Here is a 15917-nt window from a genome sequence, read left to right on the forward strand (position 1 = left end):
AACTGATGACAGGGGGTCAAAAGATGGTTTGTGTTGCTTTTGGAAGACTAGGCCAAAGCTCTGCTGGAGAATGATGCTGCTTTAAGAAATCTGAAGTAGTTTTCACAAGCACTTATGTCACTTGAGTCAATGAGACTTTTGAAAATTTTACTGCAGAAACTAGCAGAGCTGATGCCATTATCCTCCTATCCACAAACACCCTTAAAGCAGTGAGGGAATGAGGTTTGGACCATTAAGGAACTGTGAGCCAACCTAGATTTTCTCCAAGAGGAGTTAACTATGATATTTGCTCTTCTAGTTGAGATCTTGTCCTGAACCATGCTGTGAAAACTGAACAAACCCAGTAATAGGCAAAGAAGGTGCTTTTGCAAAAGTGCAATGTAGTCTATGCTACCTTAAAGGAGATACCCCTCCAGTTCTTACAGTGTTCTGTCACAAACCAGGCAGAGAGAGTCTGGATGTGTTGAGGCATGGGTGTACCACTGAGCCCTGTTAGAGAAGATCTGGCATACAGGCAGGTTAAGTCAGTTCCCCTAGGACAAGACATCTGCACACCAGGCCCTCTGAAGCCAGGGGAACTTGTAAGTAAGGTGGGACTCCCACCATATGGTGGTCATCATGAGCTGGAGCTTCCTGCTTTGGGTACTTGCTGCAGAACTGGTAATGCTGCTTTTCTGTGGCATGGACAATTCCCCAGTTGGCATACCACACAAACTAGTGTCAGGTGGGAATACTCCTCTCTTTCAGGAATTATTTCTCACTGGGCGTTTGGATTTGCTGAGCCACCAGCTTGCAGGTTCATACCCTGTCTGATGTGCAAGGCTCTCAAGACAAAGTCCTCCTGTTCAGATGGGCAGAGAAGAAAAGTTTAGGAGCTTGAGTACCTCCTGGTTGGTTTCAATACATGAACTCAAATGTCTCGATAAGGTTTGTCATTACCTTGCAGAAGGCTACTCTGACAGCATTTGCAAGAAGTGCCGTTCCTTGGACATTCCCTGAGCTAACTTGTGTGGAATTCTCCCAGAGGGCCTCAAAGGGAGCCTTTCAAAAAGGCACAAATAAAAGTCTGAAATTCTCCCCTTCTACACCTCCCTGCTCCCAGAGTGCCATTCTGCCCGCAGAAGCAGATGGTAGCAGGATAACATTGAATCAAGACTAACAAGACTGCTTTTCAAGATGTTAGGTGAAACCATAGGATCAGATTGAGCATTTGAAGACTCTCCAATTAAGATGACTCTGCCTTGCTTGGTGGTGGTCTATGCATCCAGATGAGTAGTACGTGCACTGGTCAAAGGCTCTCTCATATATGACTGACTACCAGGCCTCGAAGTCTCAGGTGCTGCCCCCAAGTCACTACCAAGACATCTTACTACTTTGTCCTGCTGCAGAAAGGTGAACTGCACGGAGGTAATTCCCTCCACACACACCTCCCACCCCCATAAATGCTTCACTTTTACCCACTTCGGGGATCCCTCTGGCGAGACACAGAATTTCACAGAGACTGGTTTTTCTTGGGGCAGGGCATGACTGAACCCACATGAAGGGACAGATGCCCTATGTCAGTAAAGCTGTTTGATAGTCTGTATAATTTTCCAGGCAGCCTTGAGAAGACAGGTTTACTATCAGGAGATGAGCAAGCCGTCTCTATGATCTTTCTGCAATGAAGGGTGAAACAAGGAGGGATCTCCCCCAGGAATAAGGGAACATCATTGGAGTTCACTATTTCCTGAGAATTTTTGAACTTCATTGATGAAAGGCATTTCTGGTAAGAATCTCAATCCTGCTAGAACACCAAGTTAGCAGTTTCCAAAGGACAACATTTTGGTTCCAAGTCAGAGGAAATATTTCACTTCTAGACAAGTTATGGAACAACAAAAGGAAGCAGTGGAGCCCAGGGCAGATCTGGCAATTACCTGAATCACAGAGTTATTTCCTGGGGAGGGAGTGATTGCTATGGCAAGTTGTTACCTTGAAGTAACAGACGCAGAGTAATATGAAACCTCTGGAGACAGCTTCAGAAAGATCTTAGAAGGGGTCTTGAGTTTTTTATGCCTGGACTTCCAGGAAGATTTGGTTAATTCACTTGAGTATCTCAGGAGATGGGACAGGGTTCAGAAAGACTGAAAAATCCCTTCCCTTACAGAGCTTGAAGTCCTTATCCCCCTCATTCTATGCCTCCTTCTCTGGATGACAGCTCTCTCCTTATACTGCTGCCAGCTGAGTGGGCTGGTTCCATCAGACCCTCCTCCACCCCATTGTCTGGCCCAATGACAGAGGCCTGAAGAGGTCACAGCATGAGTAGAATGTATTGAGTGCAGCAGCTTACAAACCTCTGTGGCAAGAAGCATAGTGACTAGGGATTTTATACTTAGAAAAAGTTCTCAGGCTCTGATTTCATGCTGTACTGCATTCAGGATAGGGTCTTGAAGTCAGCTGCAGGAAAGTGACTTGAGGACACTCTTGAGAAGCAAGATTCAGACTAAGGAGTCCTCCCTGGAGGACACCAAAGTCCTTAAACCAAATTGTTCATTGGTTTAGATGGGAAGGAGAACTCCAAGGTCTGTGCTACAGGATGACTCAATCATTATATTAAAAATAATGGAAATAGACTTGGGCTGAAGTGTTTAAGTGACACCCATTTTGTGATTAGGGAACCTAAATGAGTCATCTGAATTATATGAGCCTTCTTAAATCATCTGCAGTATTGCTCTAATAAATAAAGACTGTAGGCTATTTATACTGAAGCTATTTGAGAGGAAATAGTTATACTTTCCTTGGGCAAGGAGGGCAAGAGTGCATACTGCATATCAACTTTAGCTTTCCATTTTAAAAAATGGTCCTTGCAGTGCCCCCTAAGATCCACCAGTTTGTTGAGGCAAATCAGCAATGGCCAAAGCTGATTTACTCAGATGTTTAAACAAGCACTCTTTTCCAGTGAGTAACTAGTCCACTTATGTCCATTCTAAGGCCTCCGAGTATCTCAAAACTGGTACAAAAAAGTCAGCTGCTACCCACATTAGTTCAATTTTTGCCCAACTGGAGAAGATTCAAATGTTTCAATTCTTCCATAATCAAGTCAGTTGTAAAATATGAAGCAAAACTGCCCATAGTACAGAAGATGATAAATTATTTCAAAATTAGGGGGCAGAGAGCAACACAGACTTTAAATATTACACATTAAGTGCCAAGTCGGAATTGCACAATAACCAGACATTTTACAGCCAGAAACCAATTTTGTATAATCAACTCTAAGAGGAGATTACACAAAGTTTACTTAGCAAGTGGCTGCTTAGAAAACATTTTATGGTATTTCTTATAAAAACATATGATATGAAACAAGAGTCAAGAGCAGAAAGGGAACCATTTTAGATAAACAGAGCATCAAGACAAGCAAAAAGAACAGGAGTACTTGTGGCACCTTAAAGACTAAAATTTATTTTAGCATGAACTTTCGTGAGCTACAGCTCACTTCTTCGGATGCATAGAATGGAACACACAGACAGGAGATATTTATACATACAGAGAACATGAAAAGGTGGAAGTATGCAAAAGTTATTTAGAATTAGTTATTCATGAATGACTTCTGCTAGCCAACAACGAGTATATAGTTAGCCTATAACATTACTAGGGCTGTCAATTAATTGCAGTTAACTCGTGCGATTAACTCAAAAAAATAAGTTTTAATTGCACTGTTAAACAAACAATAGAATACCAACTGAAATTTATTAAATATTTTGGATGTTTTTCTACATTTTCATATATATTGTAGTCTGTGTTGTAACTGAAACTGAAGTGTGTATTTATTACAAATATTTGCACTAAAAACAACAAGAGAAATTGTATTTTTCAATTCACCTCATACAAGTACTGTAGTGCAATCTCTGTTGTGAAAGTGCAATTTACAAATGTAGATTTTTTTTTTGTTACATAACTGCACTCAAAAGCAAAACAATGTAAAACTTCAGAGCCTACAGGTCCACTCAGTCCTACTTCTTGTTCAGCCAATTGCTAAGACAAACAAGTTTATTTACATTTACAAGAGATAATGTGCCCTCTTCTTATTTACAATGTCACCAGAAAGTGAGAACAGGTATTTGCATGGCACTTTTGTAGCCGGCATTGCAAGGTATTTACGTTCCAGACATGCTAAACATTCGTATGCCCCTTCATGCTTCAGCCATCATTCCAGAGGACATGCTTACATGCTGATGATGCTCCTTAAAAAAATAATGCATTAATTAAATTTGTGACTGAACTCCTTGGAGAGAATTATATGTCCCTTGCTGTTTTATATGCATTCAGCCATATATTTCATGTTATGGCAGTCTCGGATGATGACCCACCACATGTTCATTTTAAGAACACTTTCAATGCAGATTTCACAAAACACAAAGAAGGTACCAATGTGAGATTTCTAAAGATAGCTACAGCACTCGACCCAAGGTTTAAGAATCTAAAGTGCCTTCCAAAATCTGAGAGGGATGAGGTGTAGAACATGCTTTCAGAAGTCTTAAAAGGGCAACACTCCAATGCAGAAAATACAGAACCCAAACCACCAATGCGGAAACTGCAGAAAACGAACCACCAAAAAAAGAAAATCAGCCTTCTGCTGGTGGCATCTGACTCAGATGATTAAAATGAACATGCATTGGCCCGCACTGCTTTGGATTGTTATCGAGCAGAACCCATCATCAGCATGGACACATGTCCCCTGGAATAGTAATTGAAGCATGAATTCAAGGGACATACGAATCTTTAGTGCATCTGGCAAGTAAATATCTTGCAATGCCAGCTACAACAGTGCCATGCAAATGCCTGTTCTCACTTTCAGGTAACATTGTATACAAGTGGGCACCAGTGTTTCCTGCAAATGTAAACAAACTTGTTTGTCTGAGCGATTGGCTAAACAAGAAGTAGGACTGAGTAGACTTGCAGCCGCTACAATTTTACATTGTTTTATTTTTGAATGCAGGGTTTTTTTGCACGAGTCTACATTTGTAAGTTCAATTTTCATGATAAAGAGATTGCACTACAATACTTGTATTAGGTGAATTGAAAAATACTATTTGTTTTTTTACAGTGCAAATACTTGTAATCAAAAATATAAAGTGAGCACTGTACACTGTATTCTGTGTTGTAATTGAAATCAATATATTTGAAAATGTAAAAAAAATAAAAAAATATTTAAATAAGTGGTATTCTATTAACAGTGCGATTAATCGCGATTAATTTTTTTAAAATCACTTGACAGCCCAAAACATTATTTTAGAAAACTGTCATTTGAATGTTTTTATCATATGAAATTGTGATTACCACCTGGAAAAGGCAAGCATCTTTTGCTATTACTAAAAAGATGCATCTAGTGCCTTGAATTTTTAAAGAAGTGTTTGTAAATTAAATGGGTTTCCAAAAGTGAGGAACTAATAGCAAAGATCAGCAATAGGTTAGTGTGGCCATATGTGACACCAAAATTGGTGTGGCCAAATGCTATGCCAAAATAGAAGTAGTCTGATGCAAGTGGACCACATAGCTAAAGAAGGGCTGCATGGACAATAAATAGCAGCTACTGAGGTATCCAAGCCCTCACAAAAAATGCACATTTTGGGGCATCTCTGACATTTGTCATATTTGAGACTAGTGAACACAGCACCTCCATTTTACAAATACTAATCTTAGAAATGACCAAGTTATACAAACCATTGTTTCCCACTGAAGAAAAAACAACAACATTAAGTGGTGTTGATTAAGAACAAGTCAACATTCATTCACATTCCAAAGCCTTCAGTACACTAGAAATCAATTTGCAGCGGTTTGAAAGACAAGAGAAAGATGAAGTATGCTGTACTACAACTTATGCAGTGTATCCACTCTAATTTTGAGATGTTCAATTTTATGAATTTTTTTATTTTATGAATGCCTCAATCCCTAATTAGTTCATAAAACAGGGATTCTACTGTACTCACATTTACTTTAAGTGACCTATTACTTTCTACATACATGCCAAGTTGTTAGAAGGCATATTCAAAAAGATCTCTAACCTTCCAAATCTGTGATCATCATTTCCTGTTTGTTCTTGAGTTTGGCCAAGTTTTTGGCCTTTTCTTCTTCTTCAGCCAGCTGAGAGGTGCACTCAGCAATTCTATCCTCCGTTAGTTTCTTTTCCTAGTTGATAGAAAGATTGACTGTTAGAGTATATAAAATGCCCCGAGGTACCAACAGAGTATGACTGTAGGAATTCTGTATAGAAATCTTATACCTTAGTACAAGCTTTATTTCAACTGGCTGCAAGTTGGCATTACTGCTTAGTTTGACTAGTTGCCAAATAACAAAAGCCCTCATTTAACAGTGATCGGTGATTTGGGATGCCACGCCTGAGATATAATTTTTAGGTAGTGCCTGCTCAACACTTTTCCAAAAGTGCTGAGAACAAACCACTTGAAAGTGGAGCCCCCATATAGAGGTGCCTCAAGTTGGGTACTCAAAAACTGAGGCACTCCAAATCCTTAGCCATTGTCAACAATTTAGGCCTAAGAATATATATTGTATTTGCTACTGAGCACTGCATGAGAATAAGTGTGATAAATACTCCCAAAGATTCTTACTAAAAATTTTGCATCTTGTATTTTGGCTGTGGGAAGCAGCTCAGGCCTGCCCTCCCCAATGAGATCACAGTACAAGGATAGTCTTGAAAGGATTGAGAATACATTGAAAAAACATATTGACACTACCAGAAAGCCTGAAGTGTCCACTGAAAGCTGCCACCTCCCATGTTTTCTTTTAACATGAGAGGTTTTACTTACATCACATACAGGTTTCTCACCTTCAAAAATTTGGAATTTTGGTCCTCTAGAAGTAGGATCTCTTCTTCCATCTTCTTGATTTTAGCTTCAGCAGTTACCTTTTCAAGCTGCAACTTCTGTCGAGCTCCTTCTTCCTCATCAAGTTGCTCTTCTAGGTCCTAAGAAAGAAAGCACAATTGCACCATGTTTTCCATATTTCCCATCTGTTCCAAGTCAGCATAAGCACAACACTCCTCGCTATTTCTTAAGAGGCACCCGTTGCTTTCCGGAGTAAAGCACTAACAATGAAAAGTGGCTTCAATTGTAGGAGCCTTAACCTAGTATAAGGCAACTTTATACTAGATAGTCATGATCTGATATACTACTTTAGTGCAAAGTTGTGCTTATAAATCTCAATTATACGACAAGTCAGGAAGTTCAAGTGTATGCTTTCCAAAGCAGCTAACACAGCCATGTTGCACACATTTGGTACTGCTGTATGGTATATTAACTTTAACAGATGCACACTCAGTGGGGCAGAGTATATGGCTCCCAGAAGGAATGCAAGCCAATTGGTCTGTGAAATGGCACTGTTTTTTTCACATTTAATTTCCTTTTACGGCCCCCCATCATATTAAGCTTTATTTATATCAAAGCTTCCCCAGAGAGCTCTGCACACAAGCAAGCGTGTAAAGCTCAACACTGCTCATATGTGGAGAACAGCAGAAATGCCACTTCACAGACATTTAAATCTAAGTGTGAGTGTGGGAGGAGGAGGAGAGGGATGCAGTGAAAGGAGCTTGCTGGAGATCACAAAGGATCTAGATCCCTAAGAGGGTTTCTGAGACTGGCACGGCCATCTAGATATACATGTAAGTGAGCTGATATTAACAGTACTTTTCAACATTTCCGTTGCAGCCATGGTAACATCGTACTATTTTCCATTCATTTACAATTGTTTCCCCAATAAGTTTCTCCCACAAAACTTGAAGACCACCTGAGTTCTTATGGAAGAACGTGAAAGATTTTTAAGAGCGCTTCCTGGCTTTCAGATGGCTGCGTGTTCCTTTACACCTGAGACTTTTTTGGAAGTCCCCCCCAACTCAAGTCTGAAACAGGAGACCTAACCTACATCAAGATGCAGCCATGAGAGTGCAAAAGAAAATCTGAGCAACTTGGAGTGGACAAAAACAGTCTTTGCACGCTTTGGTAAGACCTAGTGAATGGATTTCATTATGGTCACGAACTAGCATGAAACATTTCACTTCCTTCTCTGAGGAAATCACATGGATCTTGGTTCCCACAGGGAAGCACCTAGGCCCTGTGCAGTACATTCCCAATACCCACCCCACTTCAAAACGGTATTAAAGTTCCCTCAAGAGCCATGCTGCCATCAACTCTCCACCTGCACTCGGTGCAATTCCCAAGAAAGCCTTTTTATTATGAGTCTGCATACATATACTCAGGGAAAATCCATGCTTATTTCAAGAAGGATGATGTTGCAAACATTACCTACTCTTTTCTCCATCTTTTCACCAAGTATTCATACCCATGAAGACCACAGAATTTGTACAAGATGCTAGGATATCGCTTTTCACTCCCCCTACCTTTGCCCCAAAGGAGCGATTGTCTCCACTCCTTTCATTCTTTCCAGGCGAAGTTACTGGAGGTGACAATATAGCCCTCATTATTTAGCACTCTTATCATATGTCCTTCCAATTGCAGTGTACTGAGAGGAGTACCTGAATATGTGCCTGCATCTTTTTCTTTTCATTTTGCAAGACTTGGTTCCTTTCCTCTTCCTCCTCAACCCTGGATTCCAGATCATGCAGAATTTCTTCTAACTCTTGTTTTTTAGCAGCCAGACGGGCTCTCATCTCCTCAGCTTCAGCAAACAGCTCTGTCTCTGCCTGCAGCTGCTCCGCAAGTATGTTCTTTTCTTCTACAATCTGCAAATGTTACAGAACAGTGAACCCTCAAGCTTCTCTCCTATTATGTTGCCAAAAGGCCTCACATGAGATTAAAGACATGATAATTACAGAAGTTGAAAACTAACATGTACCCTTTTCCAATAAGTCACAGAAGACCTATTCTTTATCTGGTCCACCTTCTGCCTCACACCACTAGACTGTCTCCTAGGGGGTATTTTCTAAAGCTCTGTCCAGTTCAGTTTTTAGTTATTCATGTAATGGAGCTTCCCACTACACTTCTCCTGAGGAGACTACATCACGTCTACCAGGAAGAAATGGTAGAACTAAGAGAGTGACTAACCTATTTTACTTTATTCTTTATTTCAACTCATTACTTCTAGTTATTCCCTCCTACATCTTAAACAATTGCTCTCCTTCCTTGGCATTTACATCCTTTCAATACTTTTAGACAGTTTGACTTAAATCTCTGTTTAGCCAAAATTATCCACATTTAGTCCTTTTGACAGTTTCTGCAATCAGTCTGTCCAGACTCTTGTCATTTGTTTGCTCCTCTCTGAATTTCTTCTAATTTTTCCAAAACACTGTGCAGTTTTTTTCCTACTTTCTTTTTACACTGTATTCACCACCTTAGGGTGGAGGGATAGCTCAGTGGTTTGAGCACTGGCCTGCTAAACTCAGGGTTGTGAGTTCAATCCTCGAAGGGGCCACTTAGGGATCTGGGGCAAAATGAGTACTTGGTCCTGCTAGTGAAGGCAGGGGGCTGGACTCAACCTTTTGGGTTCCCTTCCAGTTCTATGAGATAGGTATAGCTCCATATATTAGTACGCGTTCCTTATTTTGGGCACTTCAGTATCATGGGTGATGTCTTAGGCCCATATGAAGAGGAACTATTATCTTCCTCTTCTACGATAGGATTCACCCACCCAAATTCTCTTCTGCATTTTTTACTACTGTATCGAAGAGCAAGCTCAAGTCCACTCTTTCCTCTGGCTCTCTTAGAATTATTGCTCTTATCTGATTTCGGATTATTTTCCCTAGATTGAAATTCATTTTATTTCCTGCTCTGTAGATTCTGCAGTATTAACTCCTGTCTTCACCAATCAATAACCAATTAAGATTTTAAATGACTGGACCAAACACCAATTACTATGACATTTCTGCTCAATATGACACACTTATATTCATCATTACTTTGATCTAGTTTCAGTTAGAAACAACCACCAAAAAAAAAGTTACACAAATCTGTTTCCTCACACTGGTGCTACAGAAAGTTTCCCAGCCTGAAAATTACACTTAAAGTGTTATTGTCACCACTCTTTTTTCTGTGTTTAAAAAAAAAAAGTGTGTCAAAATACCTGCACCTCTGTTCTGAAACAAGACGATTTGTCAGGTTTGGATCCATAGGTAAATGGGTGAAATCAACAAGTGGTCTTGCCTTACATAGTAGAGTTAATCACTTGCTGTATAATGCCCTCTGTCCACAGATCTCAAAAGGAGTCCTTCACACAAAAATCTAGGGTCAGTACTTGGCCATTAGAGACTGATCTTTAGCACAACAAACCTGTTGATGTTTCCTCTCCATCTCCTCAAGTTCTGCCTCCACTTTTGTCTGTTTTTCCTTGACCTTCAGCAGCTCCTCATCCTTGGCCTGAAGTTCTTCTTCCTGTCGAGTAACCTGCAGAAGAGGTTTCACCTGCAATAGAATTAGAAAGTGAGCTGTGTGTATGGAGGAAAACACGTAGCATAGTGTGCCACTTGCTTAACACAAGTTAAAGAAAGTGACAGAAAACAGCCAACCTTTGTGAAGACTCTCCACCACTGCCAGTGCCTTAGTTTTAGATATGCTGCACAATTCCTCTGCAGGACTTTTAATGCACTTAACTGCTGCTGTTTTTTTGCAAAGGCCCTAAAAGGCAGAAACACAAACCATTTTCCACACTCAGTAGGGCCAAGCATAAAGTATATTTGTATTTGTAATTGTTAGGTGATCCACTCTGGAACACTTTTAAACCACAACAGGCTGACTACCCAATTCATGGGCAACAGAACTCTAAAGTGATCATTCCTCATCTAAGGATCAAGTTAATACCTGAGTTCAGCATTCACATTACAAAGAGCCTTTGTGATAGGCTGACCCTCTGTGCTAAAAGTCCCACAAACGGCCTCAAAGACTGAACTCTCCCTTGAATCCTAGAGGTGGCCCTCCAGGACAGGTTTAAGACATACTGGTGGGGCAGGAGAGTTTTTGCTGCCCCTGCCCATGCTATTACTAAAAATAATTGCATTTTTAAAGCTATCAATACATCACCACCCAAGCAATAATTAAAACATTCAATGGTAATGAAAATAAAATTACAGTCAAAAATAAACTGGTCAACTGACCAAATATTGGTCAAATATTTTAAAACATGAATATATTAGAACAGTAACAAAAAAGAGTAAGACACTATCGTCTCTAGTAGGCTTAGCTTTAGCTAGATAAAAACGTACCTGAGTTATTTCAACTAAAAAATGTGAAACAATTAAATGAAATTTTTTTATTTATTTTTTTAAAAAGAGAAAATAAGAAAGAATGGCACCACAATGCAGTCAAAAAAGGTAGGCTGCCACCTCTGTCAGGACATTCTTGCTGGACGATATAACTATGGTAAGTCGCATGATCTTCAGTAAGTGTCAGTTTAGGCCTGCAAGCTTGTCAAATAATGTCAATTGACCTGTTAATTGACCAGCTTGTCAAACTTACACTAACTACTACTGAAGATCATACAATTTACCATGAACACACTTCTTGTAAGAAAGTATGTAATAGAACTTTAAAAAGATTAAGTTTAGACTTTAGATGGCCACTTAAGTTACCCATTCACTCACTTTCTAGCCAGGTATCCTCTGCAGACGGCTTGGAAGAAGATAATGATGTCTGTGATCTTCAGATCCCGTTCTTCTTCTAAATGTGCCAAGACACCAGCTCGGAAAAAAATCTTGCTCTGCCCAATTCTGTACAAGTTGGGATCCAGCTCCAATGCTCTGATCTAATTGAGAGACATATCAATTATTTACAACAAAGAGCACAAAACATACTTTTGGCTGCAAATGTTAAATGATTTATATCTAAATATTAATAAATGCTTACCATTCGTTCACAAGCCTGCTTTCCATCCATAAACCCCTTAGGGATTGCATTAGGAGTAAGGATCTCATACCTATAAGTCAAATAAAGAACAAACCATTGGACCCGGTAATGCATTGCCTCCAGCACAACCATACTAGCAAACTGATATATAGTTTAGATATAGAGAAAATCAAAGTTTGAGACTTTTCTCACAAAAAAAGGGAGACAAATGAACTGGCAGCCTCAATGTTTTCACCAGCAGCGTGCGACAAGAAGTGAACCATCACCACACCATGCACACATTGGAGATGAGATACTGTTTGGACGAGGAAAGGTTAATGTCCAGAAGCCAACTCAAGGAAATTTGGCATTTTAGACATTTAAGTACCTTAGTCCTATATCTGTGAATACCCAAGAAGTGTTTAATAACTGACACACAAATATATTAAGAAGAGAGGTGTGGGAAGTCTTTCCCTACACATTAAAAAACAGTGTATTTGAAGTACTGCTTTTTGGAAGAAAAACCAAAATAGGCTGTTTACCCTGGGAAGCTCTGAATATTCAAACCCACTGGGGGAGGGGGGCGGGACCTACTTCAAAAAGAGTTTCTCCAGAAAGTGTTTCAAATGGCTCATTGGGAAATATTTATTACACCACTGAAAAAGAAAGCTACACCAAGGGCAAGATTTTCAAAAAATGTTTAAAAAAAAAGCTTTAAAAGTTTAAGTTCCATTTTCAAAAGTAGCTTAGGCACCAAAACAACCACCTCACTTTTGAATAAATGGGACTCTAGCGCTTTACAATTTTGCCACAAAAGGACAAGATGTACTATTGACAGCATTCCAGTTACTCTGTTTCTAAAATATAATCAGTATATTCAGTAGGCTTTTCTTAACACCTACTTAAAGTAAAATAAAGAGCCTTTGCACTCACACACAATTGTGCTTAACAGCACCAGGCAAAGTCACAAAAATGTGACCAACCCGTGTTCACCTTCCTACTCTAAAAAAATCAAGAAAAAGAAAACAAAACAAAATATTTTCCTCCATGAGACCTGAATGACACTACTCTGGCTTACTTTAAATATAATCAACATCTAAAGAAGTTTTGGGAAAAACAGTGTCTTTGCTGTTATTTTTGAAAGTCTGGAATTTTGGGTGCCTCTGTGGAGAATGGTTTGGAACCATGTGGGAAGAGACATGAGATGGCAAAAGAAAGATGACTGGTGTTGGAAAGGGAAAATAGGAAGTATCATAAACACCCTCCCCTCAACACTTCAGCCTCAAACCACTTCCAGATCTCTTAAACAAACAAACAAAAAACCAAAATACCCACCCCACCCTAATCCCTCATGTAAGTTTAAAACAATTTTAATGGGGGGAGGGGAGAAATGGATGTAAACCCAAGCTGTCCATACTGGTACCTCTGTCTGAATTCCTGGAACACTATCCTGTTTGGAAAGCCTTGCCGACAAATCCTTATTCCTTCCAGGACACCATTACAGCGAAGCTGATCTAAAACCAGGTGTGGATCCAGTTTTCCAGCCTGGACAAGGAAACAAAAAATACCTTTATACTCTGAACTCCCATGAAGGAAAGACATTTATAGTTTTTCACGACTTCACCTATGTTCCATGTACACATGGAACAGAAGAGAGATTCTGCCTGTATGAATATCTTAAATACTCTCCCTATTTTGAAAGGAGGAATACAGCGAGCATCATTTATGAGGTCTCCATTCAGAACACAGTGATTTTTAGTGCAAAAATTGCTAAGAGTACAACACTGGTGTTCAACCCATACCCTCTTCTCGTGGTTTGGAATGATGCAGCGAACAAAGTTGGGATTAGTGTTTCGGAGAGTTGCCATCAGTTTGGTGAGAGATTCCTTGTACAGTTGCCCAACAGTACGAAACATGCCCTTCTTGGTCTTGTATGCAGAGCCAAAAGCAGTCTCTGTCATACCAGTGACTTGATCCAGGCCCACAATACGGTCCACTGGGAATGACAAGAAAATAAAATTAAGCAAATCCTAACATTAGTCAGATATAAAAAATATGCAGTACGCAGGAGTGACCGTGCAGTAGCAAAAGCTTTGTGGAACAAATGGTAGAATATGTCATCAGTAGACAAGGCAGTCACAGCATATGTTTGGGACACTGTGCAGAAGCAGTGGAATTGAAAGCCACAAACTTATATGGCACAATACTGTAGCTTTGACAACTATGTCCGAAAACATCCAGCTTTTTATTTTGAAGTTCTATATGCACCAATAAAGCCATTGTCTCTATTTTAAGTGAACTCTTGACTGATGAGCAAAAGAGAATTACTTGGAAACTGCAAGTTATGAATGATGTGAAAAAAAGCTTATAAATAAGGCAAAATAATTCGAGGCTGAAAATTTTAAACTTTGAACTGCACAAACTCTGCACATCTTCTTAAATTAGAATAATCACATATGTTCTATACAGATTAATATAATTAAATAAAAGCCCTGATGTATACTGGAGGCTAGTTGAAAAGACATTTCCTTTTAGCTCCTCTATAGATGATTATGCTTTCAGTGAAAGAAAGGGGAGATAAATATGCTTGAGTTTTGCAAGGCCTTAGTTATTTTAACAGTTTTTTATGTCAAACTGCACAGATTTCCTCAGCCAAAAATGCAATATGTTGAAAGTATAAAAACTGCACAACAAGATTGCATAGAGGTGTTCCAAAGCAGCAATAAAGAATCAGAAGAGAGACTTTAGAAGAGAAAAAATATCAAACATTCTGTAACTTAAATTTCTACTAGGTATCTCTACAGCAGGGGTCCCCAACGCAGTGCCCACGAGTGCCATGGCGCCCGCCGGAGCATCTAAGTGCATCCGCGTACTGGCCGGCGGACGAGCATCCGCTGAAATGCCGCGTCATCCAGAGGCGTCGCCGCCGAAATGCCTACTGATGTTGCTGCTTGTCGGCAGAATTTCTGTGGCGATGCCTATTGATATTGCCCCTTGCCGGCAGAATTTTGGCAGATGCTCGTCTGCCGCTACAGTCCTCCATGTCTCGTCATCTGGTGCCCGCCAGATGAAAAAGGTTGGGGACCACTGCTCTACAACTTTTTCTTCATGAAGGGCAAGACTCTAAATGCAACTCAAAAGCCAAATTTCCAAAGTGAACTAACTCTAGACCCCCTTTTTAATCTTTCCTTTCTCATCCAAAAAGGCAGCTCAATACCTTGATGCTGGGAGCTGGCATTTCTTGTTATTGAACTTTTATACAGTGTGCACTGGTACTTCATCACTTCCAAGCTAACCAGCTAGAAACAAGTAGTTATACTGACATTAAACCTACAAGTCTATTTTTAAATAGATTCATTCAAACAAAACAATGCTTTCAGAATTGGTTCTGGCTACTTATTTCATATACAATATTTCATAAATGACAATGTTTCATATTTCAAATTGGAACCAGTTTATCATATTTTCATAATTCATACATCCCAAGGTCAGAAGGGAACACTGTGATCGTCTAGTTTGGCTTCCTGTATATCACAGGCCACAGAACTTCCCCAAAATAATTTTTAGAGCTGAAATTTTAGCAACGCGCATCCAATCTTGAATTTACAAGAGGGCATGATGGATTCTCTAACATTGGCAATTTTTTAAATTGTTCCAATAGTTAGTTACTTTGTTAAAAATTTATGACTTATTTCAAGTCTGAATTTGTCTATCTTCAACTTCCAGACATTGGATCACGTTATGCGTCTAAAAGACTGAAGAGCCCAATATCAAATATTTATTCCCCATGCAGTACTTGTGGCCTTGTAGATCAAGTCACCCCTTACTCATCTCTTTGTTAAGCTAAATATAGAGATCTCCTTGAGTCTATCACTCTTGCTAAGGTAGGTTTTCTAATTCTTTAGTCATTCTTGTGGTTCTTCTCTGAACCCTTTCCAATTTATCCCTCTTGAATTGTGGACACCAGAACTGGACAAAGTATTCCTGCAGCCATTGCTCCAGTGCAAAATACAAAGGTAAAATAGCCTCTGTACTCTTATGTATGCATCCCAAGATTGCATTAGCCTTTATGGCCACACTGCGAACTTATGTTCAGCT

General features: G+C 39.6%; 1 protein-coding gene across 3 annotated transcripts in view; it reads right to left on the reverse strand.

Annotated features, from left to right (window-relative positions):
- The window catches only part of MYH10 (myosin heavy chain 10), a 142241-nt gene that overhangs the window by 25125 nt on the left and 101199 nt on the right, over window positions 1–15917 (reverse strand). For all 3 annotated transcript variants that reach the window (XM_044981950.1, XM_044981949.1, XM_044981948.1), the window contains 9 exons: window positions 13622–13815; window positions 13243–13364; window positions 11841–11910; window positions 11579–11739; window positions 10508–10616; window positions 10272–10403; window positions 8522–8728; window positions 6821–6958; window positions 6039–6162 (listed from right to left, as the gene is read on the reverse strand). In XM_044981950.1, coding sequence (XP_044837885.1) covers window positions 6039–6162; window positions 6821–6958; window positions 8522–8728; window positions 10272–10403; window positions 10508–10616; window positions 11579–11739; window positions 11841–11910; window positions 13243–13364; window positions 13622–13815 — 1257 coding nt within the window. The remainder of the gene's footprint in view (window positions 1–6038; window positions 6163–6820; window positions 6959–8521; window positions 8729–10271; window positions 10404–10507; window positions 10617–11578; window positions 11740–11840; window positions 11911–13242; window positions 13365–13621; window positions 13816–15917) is intronic.

Source organism: Mauremys mutica, chromosome 12 (assembly GCF_020497125.1).
Source record: "Mauremys mutica isolate MM-2020 ecotype Southern chromosome 12, ASM2049712v1, whole genome shotgun sequence".
NCBI lineage: Eukaryota > Metazoa > Chordata > Testudines > Geoemydidae > Mauremys > Mauremys mutica.